The sequence below is a fragment of the Parasteatoda tepidariorum genome, chromosome 8 (assembly GCF_982258835.1).
Source record: "Parasteatoda tepidariorum strain Cologne lab strain chromosome 8, Ptep-v5.0, whole genome shotgun sequence".
NCBI classification, from domain to species: domain Eukaryota; kingdom Metazoa; phylum Arthropoda; class Arachnida; order Araneae; family Theridiidae; genus Parasteatoda; species Parasteatoda tepidariorum.
The window spans coordinates 71204495-71223700 of NC_141762.1; the positions used below are offsets into that span (position 1 = coordinate 71204495).

Here is a 19206-nt window from a genome sequence, read left to right on the forward strand (position 1 = left end):
GTAACAAAATAAAATGCTTCAAATCTAAACAGTAACCATTATATAACTTTAAAAATAATATTTCAACTTTACAGCAGTATTATAAATATTTTATCTAATTCTAACCCTAATATCGATCAAATATTTCTGTATTAGTGACATAAATAAATTGAACCATGTTTCCTTCTATCTGAACCACAATATCGAGTAAGAGAGGAAAATGTTTCAAAAAAGAAGTAGTCATTAGAAAAACTTAAAAATAATACTCTGACAAAAGTGCATTCTCAAAAATATCTGTTTTAGTTAAACTATAATATCACGCAAATAGCTGCAGTCTTATTGTGTTGTTAAATTAAACCATGTTCCCACTTATTCTGAACCACAATATCGAGTAATCGAGAAAATATTTTCAGACTCAAATATTAACCTTTATATGAATCTAAAAATAGTATTTTAACTTCACTGTAAACTAAACTCATAAACATTTGATCTAAGTTGAACCTTTGGTATCGTACAAATTTACTGAAATCTTAATATGGTGTTAAATTAAGCCAAATTTCCATCCAAGTTGAGCAACACTATTGAGTAATCAAGGTTTAGATATTTCAATTTACATGATATTTGTATTTGCGTGATTCATACACTGGTTATCATAAATTAAGGAAAATTCACAAAAATCGCGATAACTCAAGAAATTACACATGGAATTTTATGAAACTTACCCACAATATACAACACATAGTAAGGTATTAAACAACATAAAAAGAAATTATCAGACATTAATAGTAGTATAGAAATTAGCACATGTATAAAATAAACAAATTGGAAGTATCGGTTTGCAATAGAAAAAGTACCTTTAATATGGAATATGATTGCCTCTAGAAGCAATACAGCACAAACAGCGATGTGTGATGCTTTCAATTATGCGGTCTATCAGTTCAATAGGAAGTGAGAGCCATTGCTCTTGTAAAGCAGTTGCAAGCGTGGCAAGGGTCTGAGGGGGCGGATTGATGGCAGATACACGCCTCCCTAGAGCATCCCAAACGTGCTCGATAGGATTCAAGTCCGGGGATCGAGCTGGCCACTCCATGCGAGTAATTGTTTCCTGTTGAAGATAATCATCAACAATGCGAGCTCTGTGTGGTCTTGCATTATCGTCCTGTAACAGGAAGCAATCACCAATTGCCCCGGCATATGGGCGCACATAAGCATCAAGGATGTTGTCTCGATAAACCTGAGCATTCACGGTTCCCCTTGGAAAGACATGGAGGTATGTGCGCCCTCCTAAGGATATGCATCCCCAAACACAGACACTGCCTCTTCCGTATGCATCTCTTTCACGGATGTTTGATGGATGATAACGGGTCCCAGGTTCTCTCCATATCAAATAACGTCTACTGTCACTTTCTAGACTAAACCTGGACTCATCCGTAAAGAGAACAGGCCTCCATTGATCTGACGTCCAGTGGACATGTTGTCGGGCCCACTGCAAACGGTCTCTCCTATGGCGTGATGTGAGCGGCACGCAAATGGCTGGTCGTCTCGCATACAGACCACCTTCGTGGAGCCTTCTGCGCACAGTTGACGTTGACACCAACCTTCCGGTGGCTGCAGCAAGAGAGGATCTAAGATGTGTCGGAGTAGCGGTTCTATTCCTGCGTGCACTTAATGTCAAATATCGGTCATCGGCACTGGTCGTAACAGTTGGCCGTCCTTGACTGAACCTCCTAGATGCCGAATCTGTGGTTTGAAATTGCCTCCAAAGTCTATGAACCACAGATGGACTCACATTTAGCCATCTGGCCACTTCTGATTGACTCTGCCCTGCCTCTAGTCTCCCGATGGCTCTCCATCGTAGTTCTTCAGGCAAATGATGCCTAGAGGTCATTATTACGAATTGGCTATCTCAGATTTTCAATGTCGCAATCACAGTAAAATTTGTGTGCTTTCTCTCAAACTTGGACTTTTATGCTCCAGGCAGATGACGTAAGCCGAGTGCAGCGCCACTAATTTGCATATTGCAATTTTACTCAGCTACTCTTAGTGGACAACATATGCAAATTTTGCACGGTTTGGCTTACTTTTGAAAGAGTTATCGCTATTTTTGTGATTTTTCCTTAATTTATGATAACCAGTGTATTTAAAAACAGTGCTTGGAAGATACTTTGAGATCGTTTTGAAAATTCGACTCATTGAGAGAAGAAAAAGCGATAAATATCTAAAAATAGGGTCAAAGTAAACAATTTAGTCTGTGAACCAGAACAAGATTGGTGGGTTGAGTACTTGTAAAGCATTAGCTTTAGGCTTAAAGTTATGTAACTATCAAAAGTTTACAGTTTTGTTTAAAGGCTACAAGTTTCTTGCTGTCAATTACTCAACATTCAGAATTTGAACAAAAACTTCCGGCAATTTTAATTAATATCAGAAAGCGGGAATAAGAATAGCTTCAATTATTAGCAACGAAAATGGAACTATTTGCAGGAATGAAACAGAAACTTAGAAAACTAACTAGACGGAGAAAAATTCTTGGAAAATTCTGGTAAAAAAAACACAATTCTGGTTAATAAAACAAAATTATACGATATTTAAACCATAAATTTAGTCGTTAGGGATAATGGTTTGCCAGAAATTTTAATTTTCAAAATAAAAAATACAAAACTGAAATGCAAATTTAACCAAGGAAATGGTTTTTCTAAATTTTTCGTAACGCTGTGTACCACTAATAAAAAAATGAATATATTTTTCACTGTAAAAAAATTACACAAAAGTTAAAAATCACAACTGGCTGTGGACACCACTAATTGTTAACTGCTAACTCTGCAAAAAATAGCCAATAGAAAAATTCATAATCGTAAATTTTCATGGCTAGCTTTGTTTTAAAATAAAATTTTTTGCAATTTTCGTTTGTTGCGAGATATTTCGCATAAGAACGCGTACCCCCGCTAAACTGTTCCCGTACCCCTGGGGGTACGCGTACCACACTTTGGGAAACACTACTCTAAAGTATCATGATAAAAAAACTAAATTTCAATACATCTACCAATTTTTATCAAATATTATAAACCATATTTTACTGCAAATCATTACAAAGCGCTTCAGTAAAAATTACCAAGCTTTTTGGTGCTACTGTCAAAAATACGGTAAGTTATAACATATTCTGGTATTTTTGACCATACTTTTTTCTCAGTGTACTTTCAACTTATTTCACATTCCATTATTTATTGAATTAAATTACTTTTAAGTCTTATTTGACACGATAGAATGCTAGTGGTGTTATTGTATTTAAATTTTAAAATAGAATTTTCAAAGCTGATATTTGCTACGAAAAATATATTAAAAGAGCTTCTAAACCACGAAATATATATGTGAAGGAGTTTTATGTGCCACATTATAATGCCTTTACATTTTCAATAGTTTTTTTATTTCATAGCTAAAATTTCAAATTGAATATAGTGAAATATGATAAAAAATTAAGTAACGAAAGCTTTCAACCTTCAAAAAACACACATAATAGATTTTTAGAATTCATATCAAAACGTTATTATGATTTAATGTTTTTCTACATTACATAACTCAATATTCAGGGAAATATTCAAGACTTTTAATTTAAAACATCACTAACTAGATTTTATTATATTTTAATGATTTTATGAAGTTTTCAGCTAAATGTTTGAAGAAAATTTCATATATTTAAAAAAAATTTAATTTCGTTCCGAAAAGCTAAGAGTGATTTGGATAGATTTGTATCAATTGCATTTTAATTTTATAATGCATTTTAATATTTTATAGCAATTATTTTTAAAAAAGTAACTTGCTCAATTTTTTTATTGTTATGATGCACATTGTGTAGTAATGTGTAAATCTTTCTCACGTGGAACTATTTTTAAGAAACTGAATCTTTATGAATTCTACTAAACTCCTTTATTTTCTTTTCAGAATGAAAAATCCCAGTCAAACTGAATTGATATGTAAGTTTCTCTTATGTAGTTAGAATTTTAGTTTAGTTGTTAAACCTAAATATATTCAAAAGCACCATTCCATTTGAAACTGGTATATTTTCGGATTTTTTTTTCGGCAAATAGGACTGAAGTATTAATTTCCGTTAAAGCACATTATTGGTTTTTTAAAACTTAAGCACGTTCGATAAACTGTAAATCACTGCTTGAAACAAATGCTTTGGAATTTTTTTTTTGGGGGGGGGGGTGCAAATGACTCTCACATATTAGTTTCTATTTAAGAGACATAAGGAATTCTATGAATAATTATTTATTTCCAGACGTTAGGCGGATTATTTAAAGCTGGCTTGACCTCCTGTCATAGTTTAAATTTGGTCAAAAGGTTCAAACTAGATAATCAAATAGAAATTTTTTGATTAAAATGGAAATTCACAAGATTCAAATCGAATTCAGAACTTGCATGGTATTTTAAAAAGTTATGCATTTAGATTAACTATACTACAGAAAAAAATGTGATCAACAATGATATCAAAGTTTAGTTCAACGTTGATAAAATCAAGAAAATCAAGAATTCTGTTTCAACACATAGCCCGATATCGTACCTTAATATTGACCCATAATATTTATATTGTACCACGCATTATATTTCTAAGCACTAATGTACACTACTAGAGGAAGTAATTATAGGCTTATTAGGAGGGACACAATGTTGCCATATAGTTTACTATGTGTGTATAAATATAATAGTGTGTTGAATAGCGTTAAAATGAGGAAATTTGAAGTCAATATTCTGTTTTAACACATGGTCCGATATCGTACCTTAATATTGACCAATAATATTTATATTGGACCACGTACTATATTTCCGAATACTAGTGTACACTACCAGAGGAAATAATTATAGGATTGTTAGGGGGTACACAATATGACAATTAAGTTTAATATGTATGTATATATATAATAGTGTGTTTATTAGCTGTAAAATGAGGAAATTCTTAGTCAACATCGTAGTCAATATATTTAATCAATAGCACGAAAAATCAATAACGCGAAAACTTTTTTAAACGTTTTCATTATATATATAGTCATAATAATAGCGAATGCAGTATTGTTTTGAAAAAGAATGATTTTTATTTTATCCCAAATAATTTGCACCGTATATTAATATTATTTTTATTTACACAGTTAGAATTTTCATTATGAAATTACAGTAAAATAGTAGGCAGCAGTCTGTCCATTTGATTAACCATAAAGTTCATGGATAGTGGAACCGTTTTGAAAGCGTTTGCAAATGGTACAGTAAAAAAACCATGAATACAAAACCGAATCCAGAACTTGCATGGTATTTTAAAAAGTTATGCATTTAGATTAACTATACTACAGAAAAAAATGTAACTATTTACGACTAGCATAGTTTCTAAAAAATAAAAATAAAACTTCAACGGACATTGTAGCTCTGTGGGCCAGGCTTCATAAGATGGACCTTGTTGGTGCGAATAGAATTCTGGTTTAAAAACAATCAATAAACGTTTTTTCTCATACTTAACAGTTTGAATGTCAGTTTTTATTGTTTGACTGCTTTGGTTGAATATGATAAAATAACAATTAAACAAATTGCTATTTAATCATCTTTAATAAGAATTTTTTAACAGTGAAGTTCTTAACAGTTTGATTAGAGATTGCTAAAGGTAAAATACAATTTTTTTATATCTAGGATTTTTTTATGATTTATAATTCATAAAAAATGAAAAATTCAATTAAAAGTAAAACAATATTCATTTATTTATGAAAGTAGAAACGAGATCAATATGTAATGAATAAAGTCCCAAAGATAATATAAAAAGAAAAACAGAAATTAAAGAAATAATAGTAGTTTTTTTTAATGATATTTTTGACATATATAAAGAATAAAAAGTGATAAACAAAGAACAAAATAAACTTAGAAGAAGTTAGTTTTATTTTATACATTCCTGCTTATAACGATGTTTATGTTTCATTTCTTACATAGTATCAAGAATGTTTTCACGGACAGTTTAAAAAATACTTTTCACATGTTTACGAAGCTGTATTTACTGCATAAAACATAAATATAAATCATTTTTATTTTTAAAAATGCGTGCTCATAAAGCTGAAACGTAGCATTATTAAGTTATAAACTTCTACTTATGGTATGCTAAAAAAAGGGTTAGGGTGTGTGTCAAACGTGAATGCCATGATCTTTGTCGACCCCTAACCTTCCATTATTGTTCTCACCACGTGTTATATCATTTTCAATCTTCCTGGTCCATGGTGTAACATATCTGCAAGATTGGGTTACTTGAGATAGAACTTAACCCCTTTCTCTCCTAACCTAAATGCCGAAAAAGCAAAACCATAAATTACATTTTAGAGATTCTATGGTGCAAATTGCGAAACAAGATAGTTAATTTGATATCATTACTTTTCGTTCAAGGTTGTGAACACATAAATGAATAAAATAAACTGTGTGTAAAAAAAGGAGATAGGTGAATACCCGCTCCATCGACTCTAAATGAAAAAGGAGATGTTTGTCAACCGGTACAAAAATAAATAAATATAAATAGACAAAGCAACTTTCGGTTAGATAGTGGCTCTTTGTAACGTATATTTGTAAGTTATAAATAAAGTAAAAGTTTAATAGAGAAGGCAACTTTTGTTAAGATAGTGATTCTTTCTAACTTTTTTTTTAAAGTCATTAAAACGTAAACAAAGCAATTTTGTAAATCATAAATAAAGAAAAAATTTAGTAGAAAAAGCAACTTTCTTTTAGATACTAACTGTTAGTGGTAACTCTTAGTTATAAATAATACAAGCAAAGCAATTTTCGGTTAGATAATGTCTCTTCGTTTCGTATATTTGTTAGTTATAAATAAAGTAATAGACAAAGCAACATCTCATGGGATTGTAACTCTTTGTAACTTACATTTGTAAGTTATTAAGCAAAAGTTCAATAGACAAAGCAACTTTCGGTGAGGTAGTGACTCTTTGTAAGGTATCTTTGTAAATTATAAGTAAATAAATTAAAATTATGAATAAATAAATTAAAATTATAAATAAATAAATTAAAATTATAAATAAATAAATTAAAATTATTAATAAATAAATAAAAATTATATATTAAGTACAAATTATTATATTTGTAAAAAATTATGTATTTATATTTGCAAATTATAAATAAAGTATAAGTTTAATAGACAAAGTAACTGTCGGTTAGATAGTGATTTTTTGTAACGTATATTCGAAAATAATAAAAAATGTTTAAGTTTAATAGACAAGGAAACCTACAGTGAATTGGTGATTTTTTGTAACGTATATTCGAAAATAATAAAAAAAGTATAAGTTTAATAGACAAGGAAACCTACAGTGAATTGGTGATTTTTTGTAACGTATATTTATAAGTTATAAATAAAATAAAAGTTTAATAGGAAAAGCAACTTTCTGTCAGATAGTGATACTTTGTAAAGTTTATTTGAAAATTATTAATAAGCTAAAATTTTCATAGACATAGCAACACTTTTTATTAGATAATGATTTGGTGTAATGTATATTTGTAAATTATTAATAAAGAAGAAGTTCAATGGACAAAGCAACTTTTGGTTAGATAGTGACTTTTTGTAACGTATATTTGTAAGTTATAAATAAAGTAAAATTTTAATAGTGAAGACAATTTTTGTTTAATTAGTAACTCGTTCTAACATAATTTTGAAAGTCACGAATTAAGTAAAGAAGGCAATTTTCGGTTACATAGTGACTCTTTGTAACTTATATTAGTAAATTATAAATAACGTAAAAGTTTATTAGACAAAGCAACTATGGGTTAGGCAGTGACTCCTTGTAACGTGTATTTGTAAGCTATAAATAAAATAAAAGTTTAATAGACAAAGCAATTTTCTGTCAGATAGTGATACTTTGAATTTTGTATTGCATTCAATAAAAATCTTCCTGTATTATTTCATTGAGATTTATAATATTTGGACGAAATTGTGTTTAAAACATGTAAGGTTTTTAAATGCTGTTTTAAAAATTGCATTTTAATTACGCATAAGGTATAATTATTTAATTCCCCATTGCTTATACACATAATTTATAATTATTAAAATTATCAATATCTTTGAGATTTATATTATTTGGACAAAATTGTGCTTAAAACATGAAAGGTTTTTAAATACTGTTTCTAAAATTGTATTTTTAATAAGCATAAGGTATAATTATTTAATTCCGCATAATTTATAATTACTAAAATATTAAAATTACTAATTTCTTTGAGATTAATATGTGGACAAAATTGTATTTAAAACAAGTAAGTGTTTTAAATGTTGTTTCAAAAATTGTATTTCTAATGAGCGTAAATTATAATTAATTGATTCCACTCCACAAAATATTATAATGTTTTAACTGAAATTAATAATAATTCAAGGTTTGCTGGGGTGGTCTCAATTTTGCAAATTAGCTAGTGCAGACGATATTTTAAGTTGCGAAATCAGACACAAAAGAGTACGTTCTCTGAATAAACACACATTTTTCTCGACCCATTTGGATTTTTGATCTCAAGAATATAAGGAGTCGAACTTTCCGAAATTTAAGAACGTCTTATTTTTAAAATTAGCTTCTTTTTAATAACTATCCGACCTATTTCGTACATATTTCGTATTTTGTCATTTAAAATTGTATTCTATAAATTAATGCAAAAAATCGTACACCTCACAATTGAAATATTTTTAGACTATTAATAAACAAAATAATAAAAAATAATAAATATTTATTATAAAATTATATTTTACCATAAATTGTCTCTGGATAAACAGGAGTTATAATTCTGTGCAAAAGTTTTTCGATTCGCTTAAAAAGCTCCCGAGTTATGGCGAAATACGGAAGAAATAAAATTAACATTAGGGGGTGGGTCCAAACTTAGGATCATTCTTTCACACCCTCTACATTTTGAGAATCGAAGTCAGAATCCATTGAAAAAAAGGCATGTTTATTCAGAGAAAGTGTTCGTAACTTGTTGTTATATCATCTGCTCTAATTAACAAGCATGTTTGAGGTTTACTCCTCGAACAATTAAGATCGAGCCCTAGAACGTGAAGATCCGATCATTACATCTAAAACTATTCTGGGTGGTCTGTTTATTTTTTTTGCGCAAAGTACTGCTCGCATATTAACGAGAGTTATTTAAAAACTTTTATCGATAATATTTACTTTAAAAGAAGCTGCTTTAGATGTTAACTCTAACTTTAACTGAAACCAGCTGAACTCATTAATACTATAAACAAACTATTTTTGGAAGTTCTCATAGCGAATAATAAAATTTTTGCATTCGAAAAAAAAAAAACTTTTTTTACGCTACTTTAGCTAGAACAATATTGCTACTTCCATTGCGACGTAAAGACCGTGTAATAGTAATATCCTATTACGAGTGTTACGCAACAGAGTACAATTCTGCTACAAAGTACATTGATTGCTTACATTTTTAAAAAAAAATTTTCTTTACAAGCTTTAATTAACGAAGCATGTTCGTTTACTCTTTGTGTTTTAAAAATACTTTTTTTTATTAACAATAATTTTTTTTTGCGCAGTTACTGAAGCTGGTCAAATTCTTTTTCTTTGGTACTCCTTTTCATGTTCCGCTGTTTTTTTCTGTTTTATAGAGTTGTTATTCAATTCCCTTTCTTAAAAAAAAAATCTATACCACTTTCTTTTCTTTTTAAGTATGCTTGATGAAAAAGATACTTAGTTTGGAGTTTTAAGAAAAGAAGTTTGTTAAGGTTTTTTTATTAATAAAAGTAAAGGGTATAAAAAATACAATAATTCATGTCAAACGTGAAGAAAGTTTTTTTTTAAAAAAAAATTACACACGCTGTTCAGCATCAAACTCATACGCATAACATGACGTATCCTTTATATCTCTTTATAAGAATACGGACATAACTTTACTATGGATATTAATTTGTTATATTATTATATTAGGAAGACCGGAAAGTAATGTCGTTTCGTCGCATTAAATATTCGTTACTCTTAAAAACCAATTCATTTTTTTTATCCATTTCGATTCATTTTCGATCCGTCAGTGAAAGGTTGTTTTTAGCGAAGGTGAATACATTATTGATTAAAAATAAAATCTTGGTAAAAAATACCAAATTCACTGAAACTACATTACTCCCCGGTCCCCTAATAGATATCAACATATTAATAATGTTTTTCAAAATATGTTGTAACACTTTTTTTTACATAATTGATTGATACTTGCATCAAAATTATTTGAAAAAAATTAAATTTTAAAAATATTTGACGCATTTTTATTTACGTACTAAAGAAAATGAATTATGTTTCCAGTTTTTCTTCAGAGTTGGAAACATATAGTAAATAGAATGGGTTAAAGAAAATGTAATTTTGTAATAAACTAACAAAAAGCTAGAGTAAAATCTTTAATAAAACTGGTAAATAATATTAATAATAACAAAAATAACATTAGGAAGCAATTTTTTTTTCTCCATTGCATAAGATTTTCGTAACGGATCTTAGATTTCATGTCACTGATTTCAAATTTAAAGTCGGTTTCTCTCTCTCAGCTATAGCTTTTTTTTAAATGACATTTTTACAGTCGATTTTTTGTCGAAATGTACAAGTTTAAAAGCGTTATTTATAGTAGGGGTAATATAAATGTTGCGGCAAAGTTCTAGGGGAGTTAGGGCAGATAATCCGAATTTAAATTGTGTAGGAATCCATGGCTAAAAATATCGTCATACTCCTCTAGGGGCACTTTCCTATTACGAAGTGTTTCTTTGAGTGCTTCTGAACAGATCATAACAGGGAAACGCCTTTCGCCGCGTAAGACTACATTTCAGGGGATGGTTTCTTATGCAATTTTAATCCTGATAATGTGCTTAAACTATGCAAGAAATTCGTGGCAACATTTATGCAACTCCCTGTTGTATATAACGCTTTTTAACTTGTACATTTCCACAAAAAATAGACTAAAAATCTTATTTAAAAAAGTCTGTAGATTTAAGAGCACAACTAATATCAGATTTGCAATCACCACACCTGAATATGCAAGATCAAATATTTGCTTAAATTCAACAATTCATTCCTCAGTGTTACTTATACTAACTCATGCATATTATAGTTGTGATATTAAATAATATTTAGGTAAATAATATTTAAGTAAATAACATTAAATTAATATATTTCTCAATGGAAAAATTTTCAGAATTTATTTTAACTCTGGCGGGGATAATCATATCAAACCACAACAGTAATTCAATCTGTCATTAACTTATCATTCTGTCATGTTTTTTTACGATTTTAAATTTTAAAAAAAAATATTGATATTGATAAATAACGTGTTACTGATATTTCATTTATCAGTTATACTTGCAGAATGACACTTAAAACTTACTTTAAAGTAAAAACAAGAATTTAACAGAAATGTATTTGTAAACCTAGGTAAACTATCTGAACTCTAAACTAATTTTCTTACCGTGTTTTATCCTGTGAATCAAAAAGAAGAATTTCATGAAATCAATTGTTTCAAGCTCCAGTTGCTCATTTAATAGTGTAAAATATGTTTCAAAGGATAGAAGAGTATTTGATCAATGAAAAGATGAATATTCCTTTAATCTTTTTTGTTCATCTTTATTTAGTAAATGAGAAATAGAAAGAAAAATGTTTTTATATTTGTAAGCATTTTGTTTTAGAAGATAGCAGACTCGTAATTATTTGTAATGGTTTTCTACTGTTACAATCCAAAACAAAAATTGGTTTCATTTTAGTCATTTTAAAATTGTTTTAAACTTCTTTTTCTTTTTTAGAACATATATTAAAATATGTTTTTAAGTTTATACAACTCCTTTACCATTACTGTAAAATGAATAATTATCTAATACAAAATTATTTCTAATTCAAATTAAAGTTATTTCTAATCTTAATAAATTCTAATTTCCAATTTAATTTTGAATAAAATGTCTTACATTAAAATAACTAGTTAATTAAATACACATAAGAAATTTATTACTGTGACGGAGGAAAAGGAAAAACTTATTTTGCATAAATATTGGCTTTAAAACAGGGGGGAAAAGATCTTTTTTTAACGTTAAATTCTATAAAACTTAAAAATAATTGCCTTAAAACAAATATTTTTCTAAGTATAATATTTAAGCTATATTTTATTATAGAATATCCTTTTGAACTTAAAATTTAAAAAAGGGAAAATTTATTCAAGAATGATTTTCTATTTTGAGCAATTGTTTTTGAATGAAATCAACTATTATATAAATCGAAATTTCTTTTCTTTTAAATTGTTTAATAATCGTTTTAAAAAGGCCTCGTTAAAAGTAACATATATCTACGACAGTAATAAATAACTAAATGTTAAAAAAAGCATGTTGACTTACAACGTTAAGCTCTTCTACTAAAAATTTTACAGTTATAACACACATATACTTAATAACATTAATAAGTCAATGAATAAAATTAATTAATATGATCAATCAACCCAATAAATCAATTTTAGAAAAATAAATTCATAAATTTAGCTTGAAGCCAAAATTTTTTTTTTAGAGAATGAGTCACTGTAAGGAAAATTTACTAATATTGGTTTAGAAATGATTATTTAATAATTATCATTCTAGTATTTTCTCAAATATATTTGTGTAACAATGGTTTTCAATTATCTTTCTTCTAATAGAAATTTTTTATAAGGTTTTCCTCAAATTTAGATTAGCAAAATCTATAATATTCAAAATTTCTCTATGGTGTACTTCGCTCATGACTTTGATATATTTTACATTTCATTTAATACTCTAGACTCTATTTAAAATTTTTATTTTTTTAATACATTTAGGAAGGATGAAACACAGAAAAAATTTAAAAATAATACTGTTTTACTTAAAAAAAACTGCTTTCAGAAAGAAGTAAATAACACAATTGTAGAAGTAGTTAAATATTTTCATGAAACACTGAGATAAAACTCTCAAAAATAATGTTTAATACTTCATTGTAAATACTTCAACTTTAATTATTCATCAAAGATTTTACAATTAAAAAATTTTAATTAATTAATTTCATTTTTTTTCTTACATATAGATTTTATATCATACATTCACTAGTTGAAACTTCCTAAAAAATAAGAAAGCATATCAAGTGAAAGAAAATTTTTAAGCGATTTTCCAACTTATTATCTGTGCCATAGTATCCAACTCATAACTCTTTAGTTGTTTATATGAGACCGAAACATAATATTTGTAATATAGCATGCAACTAAGGAGTTTAGAGTTTTTTATATCGTACACAAATTTATTACTTAAGAGGTAGCATCTGAATCATACTTTCATTTTTGTTTATCTCTGATACGAAGCAATTATTTGTGACATTTTAGTTTAATAGCAAATGTTTAAGCTTAACATTTCTGTTTTACAGTTTTTCTGCTAACAGTCTGTTTTTCAGACAAAATGAACCTTTACGACTAAAGATAAATTCACAAGATTTAAATTTTAAATTACATCCAATATTATGTGAATTAGCACTAAACTTTATTAAAGTAACACAATATTTTTGTTTTATGACAGAAGGAATCCTTACGACGAAAGATAAATTCACATGATTTGAATTTTAAATTACGTCGAATATTATATAAATCAACACTAAACTTTATTAAAGCAACACAATATCTTTGTTTTATGACAGAAGGAATCTTTGCGACGAAAGATAAATTCACAAGATTTGAATTTAAAATTTCGTCGAATATTATGCAAATCAACACTAAATTTTATAAAAGTAACGCAGTTTTTTGTTTTATGACAGAAGGAATCCTTACGGCAAAAGATAAATTCACAAGATTTGAATTTTAAATTACATCGTATATTATATAAATCAACACTTAACTTTTTTAAAGCAACGCAATATTTTTGTTTTACGACAGAATGAATCCCAACAATGAAAGATAAACTCACAAGATTTGAATTTTAAATTACATCGAATATTATGTAAATCAACACTAAACTTTTTAAAAGCGACACATTAATTTTGTTTTATGACAGAAGGAATCCTTACGACGGAAGATAAATTCACAAGATAAAATTCAAAGTCACATAATGATTAACAATGACATTTAACTATTTATACTATTATCAATATCCCTTAATAATAAACCTCTATTTAGCTTAATATTTTTAAATTTACAAAACTTTATTACTAAAATTTTTTATTAATCAGTAATGCAATAAATTTTGATTTAGTAATTAAATGAGCACATTGAACATATCAATATAAAGAATCTGGTAACCACACATAACTAATACCCACACATAACCAATGCCTACACGACAAGTTAGTACTGTGCTCTTTTATTGAGTTCCTCCACATTAACGAACTTTTCATTATTTATAATAACCCTAAGGTCTTCAGAATAAAATAATTTATTGCTAACTGGTTATTTCAAGTAGATTATAATCATCGAATATTTTGCATAAGGTGAATTTGGTCATTTTCGGCGTTCTTGAGACATGATGCAAACAACAAGAATTCGTGCTGTATATGTATATATATATATCCTAAGCGAAATGATAACTTTCTTCCATTAGCGTGAACAGATATATTTTAATGATCGAACAACGATATATTTGTATTGAAATCAGAAGATGCTGGCTAAGGTCAACCAAAGGCATAACTGCTGATTTAGTACTTCTTTGTGATAGTGGTAGAAAAATCTTGTGATATTTGTTAAGTGACAAAATAGAAACAAAAAATTAACCATACATTAATAATTAAAAATAAGTTATTAACTAAAGTTGATTTTGTAATAATTTTAATTTATGAATAACAATTTTAATTTACGTTTAGGAGAAGAAGAAAAAAAAGGAGTATTAAATATAATTTTTGTTATTCTTCAAATTACTGTTTGTTGATATTGTTCTTAAATATGAAGTATTTAAGTTTTTCTTATCCAGTTTTTCTTTAGTTCTCAATAAATATCGATTGTAGTGTTTGAGTTTTTCTCATTGTTAAAAACGATTTAATTATTCTTTTTGTAGCTTTCTTTGTAAGTTTTTGTGATAATTAAAAGCAACGTAAAATACCTTTTTTATATTTTTTGTTTCCTTCTCAAAAATAATAACAACTCTTTAGTTTAAGATACATCTTTCTTTACTCCCTCGCTTACATTAATTCTACATTTACTTGTGATATTAATGATCACATTTTGATCACATTATTAATCTTGATCACGATCATCAATTTTGATCACAATATTAATCTTACATAAAACATAGTTTTTAAGTTTTTTATTTGTAAAAATTATGCACTTAGCTAAAATTACTCTTAAAATTTAAAATCTACTCACCAACTATGTAATCATATTCTGAGTCAACTTTGTCGGTTGAAATAGGAACTAAATATTCCGAACCGAACACATATAATAATGTGGCCAAAGGTACAAGAGCTGGTAAAATAGGGGCCACATCCGGCATGTTGTGACACGGGCCCTCTTCGAATAAATACTTAAAATTCCTGAAATGTTATTTTAAATCACTTTATCCAAGCCCCCGTGCAATATTTGCAACAGTTGGGGATGCCTTACGCACCCACATTCTTGTTCCATTCCGGAGTTCTTCCGGCGATCCGTCTAATCCCTGTTTCCCTTTGCTTGTTTGTCAGTTGGAATTCGACAAGAACTTTGGTCTCGCTTCAAAGAATCGAGCTCAAAAGCGCGTGCACCATCTGCTATATCTGATCCGATTCTGAAACACCGTGTGGAGAGGCCCACTGCTTGCCTTGAACTTGACCGAGTCTTGCTTTTTCGAATTTCGTTCGCGGGCCGACGACCGGTTCTGTCGACGTCACAGATTCTGTTTGGCGAATAGATGAAAGATTCTTCTTTTTTTGATGATGGAGAGAGGGTTTCTTGATGAAGATGATTTAGTATGCATCTCTGCATGTCCCTCGAAAACACCGAGTGTCCTACATCCGTTATGCAGGTGGAAGAGGTTGCTAGCCCCGTTATTGAGGATGCTCTGGGTGGTGGTGGTCGTTATCATCCGCTGAAGATGACCGTAAGCATTGAAAATGAGTGTTAGGCACACAATGAAATTTTAATCACTACTCTCACTGCTAATGTTAAATATTCAACATTGTTATTTGTAATAGATGCGGCGAGAGTTTTCCTTTAGTAATTAGGTAAATGCCATTCACTGTTTCCAGTTATGGTCAGTTGGCATTCTGAGTTACAGCCGTTCTCTGTTAAAGTAAAGGAAACTACTTTTATTTATATATATATATATTTTCGGTTATAATACAGTTTCTATGGGCCTCTATGCGGAATCTTTGCATATACAGAAACATGTATCAAATGCAGGGAAATATATGTTAAAGTATCGGTGTAGTCTATAATATAAGAAAGAATAAATTGTTTCTGTTTAAAAAATCCTATAACGTTGAAACATGTGTTTTAAAATAAAGGGGAAAAAAACTTAATGTTCGAACATATGTTCTAAAATAGATAGAAGAATTGTATATTATAGTAAGTTAAAGTTGAACTGCAATAATACACTGCTTATATATACTGCTTCACAATCTCTATTACAGCATATGGAAAAATATGAGGATAGGAAAAATAATATAATGAAGGAAAAATATGCGTTTAGTAATAAAAAAAAATGCTGTACAGGAAAATGTGTATTGAAATATTCTATAATAAAGGAATAAATCGTTTAAATATATAAAATTTTACGTTAAACGCATCAAATTGTTGTCAGCTAAAATGAAGGATAACTAAATAACACAGGAAGTTATATGTGGAAGAATCAGAATTTTGTGTAACATAATAATATATATTGTAATATAAGTAAATTTGCATTAACTTGTTTCTACAATACCAAAGTGTAGGAAAAATATGTGCTAAAGAACAATAAAATACAATCAAAATATGAGGGGAAGTGTTAAAAATATACATAAGTAAAATATGTAATTAAAGTCTGGAAATCTACATGATATACGAACATATGTGTAAATGCAATATAGGAAGTTAAACCATAATCCTACATAGGAATATAAAGTCAAACCATAATCCTACATAGGAATATAAAGTTAAACTATAATCTACGAGCATGCAGAAAAAGTATGTGTTAGAGAAATAATATAATATAGAAAAAATATGCGTTGAAGTACAGAATTATTATGTATCATAGATAATTAAAGTCGAAGACCTTACATTCAAGCTTTCTATGATACTACTATATTAAAGAAATATTTTAGAAAGTAAACTAACAAATATATGAAAATTTGTTAAAATGTTAGGCATAGTTTATGTAAAATGTGGTATAAACGTCTCGACAACAACATGATATGAAAAACAGATTTTTTTAAGAATAAAAAACTGTATTATCTAGAAAAATAATATTGTTACGTTGGAAAAATCTACTTTAATATTTTATACTATGACAGGTGTTAGAATTCGCTTGAAACCTTTATATACTTCTTAAATTATCATATAAAAAAAATTTGTAATCCAAAAAGACAATTTACGTCTATTTTATTGATACGAGAAAAATATTTAAACAAATATAAAATCAAATTATAGAACTCAAATGGTACTCTGGAAAATATATGTATGATTTTTTAGATAAGTAATGTAGCCAATTAATTTCAACAAGTATGCTATAGAAAATAATTCAGATACAGAAATTACTCATTAAAATAATCACTTTTAAACTGCAAACTTCGTAGCGCCTTTTCTCGGTTTTCTTTTTTAAATTATGGTGCACCTTTTAAGCAAAAGCTGTTTTTTTTTCATTGTTCTCTTAATTTTGCATCAATTTTTAAAGTCAGTTGTTTAACAGCAATTTTCGTACGTACCAAAAGTCAAAGTGAAATGTAGTCTCTATAGTGCACATTTAACTTTTAAAGTAAATTATCCGAGAAAAGTAGTCTAGTTACTAAAACAATACGGTAGCTATCTTCTCATCCATTCCCTACCAGTTCTACAATATATTTTATTAATCTGATTCTTAAAACCGTTTGCTTTCTATAATGGAATAGCAAAGGCATACGGTTAGAATTTTCATTCCAAAATTATGGTAAAATGACCGACAGCAGTCTGTACATCCAATTAACCATAAAGTTAAGGCAAATAAAATATTTTACCTTTACAGTTTTGAAGCCATTTACAACTAGTATGGTTATAAAACCATAAAAAAGAAATTTTACTATACATAGGAGCTAGGCTATTCTTTGTGTAATGGACATTGCAGAATGCAGGACACAAATTGGGTAGTGCAGGCCATTACAAACTCTTCATGCGCTGAAGAGAAACGGAGAAATATTGTGGTTATCAACGCTGAGACTTGAACATCGGTTCTGTCGGTCATGACACTTATAGATTTTCCCTCTCGACTATAATGTGTAGGGAAGAGGGGGGCACATGTGAACAAATTTTTTTATTTCTTCATTTTTCAAAAAATATCATCAATTTCTCACAATAAAGAAGTCCATATGTTTAAATATTCTTTTCTTTGTCTTATGGAATTTTTTGAGATTTTTCAATAAAATATTTCTTTACTTTATGATATTTTAGAAAAATGACTTCAATTGTTCACATGGGGCACGTGTGAGCATGTCTGGGGCACAAATGAACAAGATTAAAAACGCAAAGCGATCATCATATTTAAAAGAAATTTTTTTTTGTTAGTATAACAGATATAGATACACATTATACTGAAGGGGTTGTAGCTTACTATGTGAATTTAAATTGTACAACAGTACTGTGAATAAGTAAGAAAAAAATTTCCGCTGTTGAGTTTTTCACAACTTCATGTTCCTCATTAGTAGTAATGGGCCTTTATCTTTCTTCTCTGATACTCTTTCATGCTTTTTTTTTCATTTTTTCTATATTTTCATTTGTAGCTTTAACAATTCTATCTTTCTCAGGTGTATCAGTTAATATGCGTGATGCGTGATCAACCATTTAATTTAAAAAAATAACAATTAATAAATTAATTATGGAAAACTAGATAATAATAATTTCAAATGCATATATATTTTTATAAACTTGAGGATAATAATCTTAAAACTATGTAGGGGCACATGTGAACTGTTCATATCTGCCCCAGATGTTTTGTTCACAAGTGCCCCATCATCTTTCTTAAACATAACTTGAAAAATAAAGAATTTTTAATTGAGTAAAAAAAATGATAATTGTCATAAACTTACCTGAATGTTCATATAATGGTCTGCAGTAGTTAATTTTAGCTTATTAGATGAT

The 19206-nt window shown here is 28.3% G+C and overlaps 1 protein-coding gene and 1 long non-coding RNA gene across 2 annotated transcripts in view; one reads left to right on the top strand and one right to left on the bottom strand.

Annotated features, from left to right (window-relative positions):
• LOC107449348 (glucose dehydrogenase [FAD, quinone]) overlaps window positions 1–15724 on the bottom strand; it is a 129096-nt gene extending 113372 nt beyond the window's left edge. Inside the window, exon 1 of the mRNA XM_016064849.5 lies at window positions 15292–15724. Coding sequence (XP_015920335.1) covers window positions 15292–15418 — 127 coding nt within the window. The 5' untranslated portion in view covers window positions 15419–15724. The remainder of the gene's footprint in view (window positions 1–15291) is intronic.
• Window positions 1–19206, top strand: part of LOC122270953 (uncharacterized) — a 36092-nt gene that overhangs the window by 15711 nt on the left and 1175 nt on the right. The window contains exon 2 of the long non-coding RNA XR_006226068.3: window positions 3916–3947. This is a non-coding gene — a long non-coding RNA (uncharacterized LOC122270953). The remainder of the gene's footprint in view (window positions 1–3915; window positions 3948–19206) is intronic.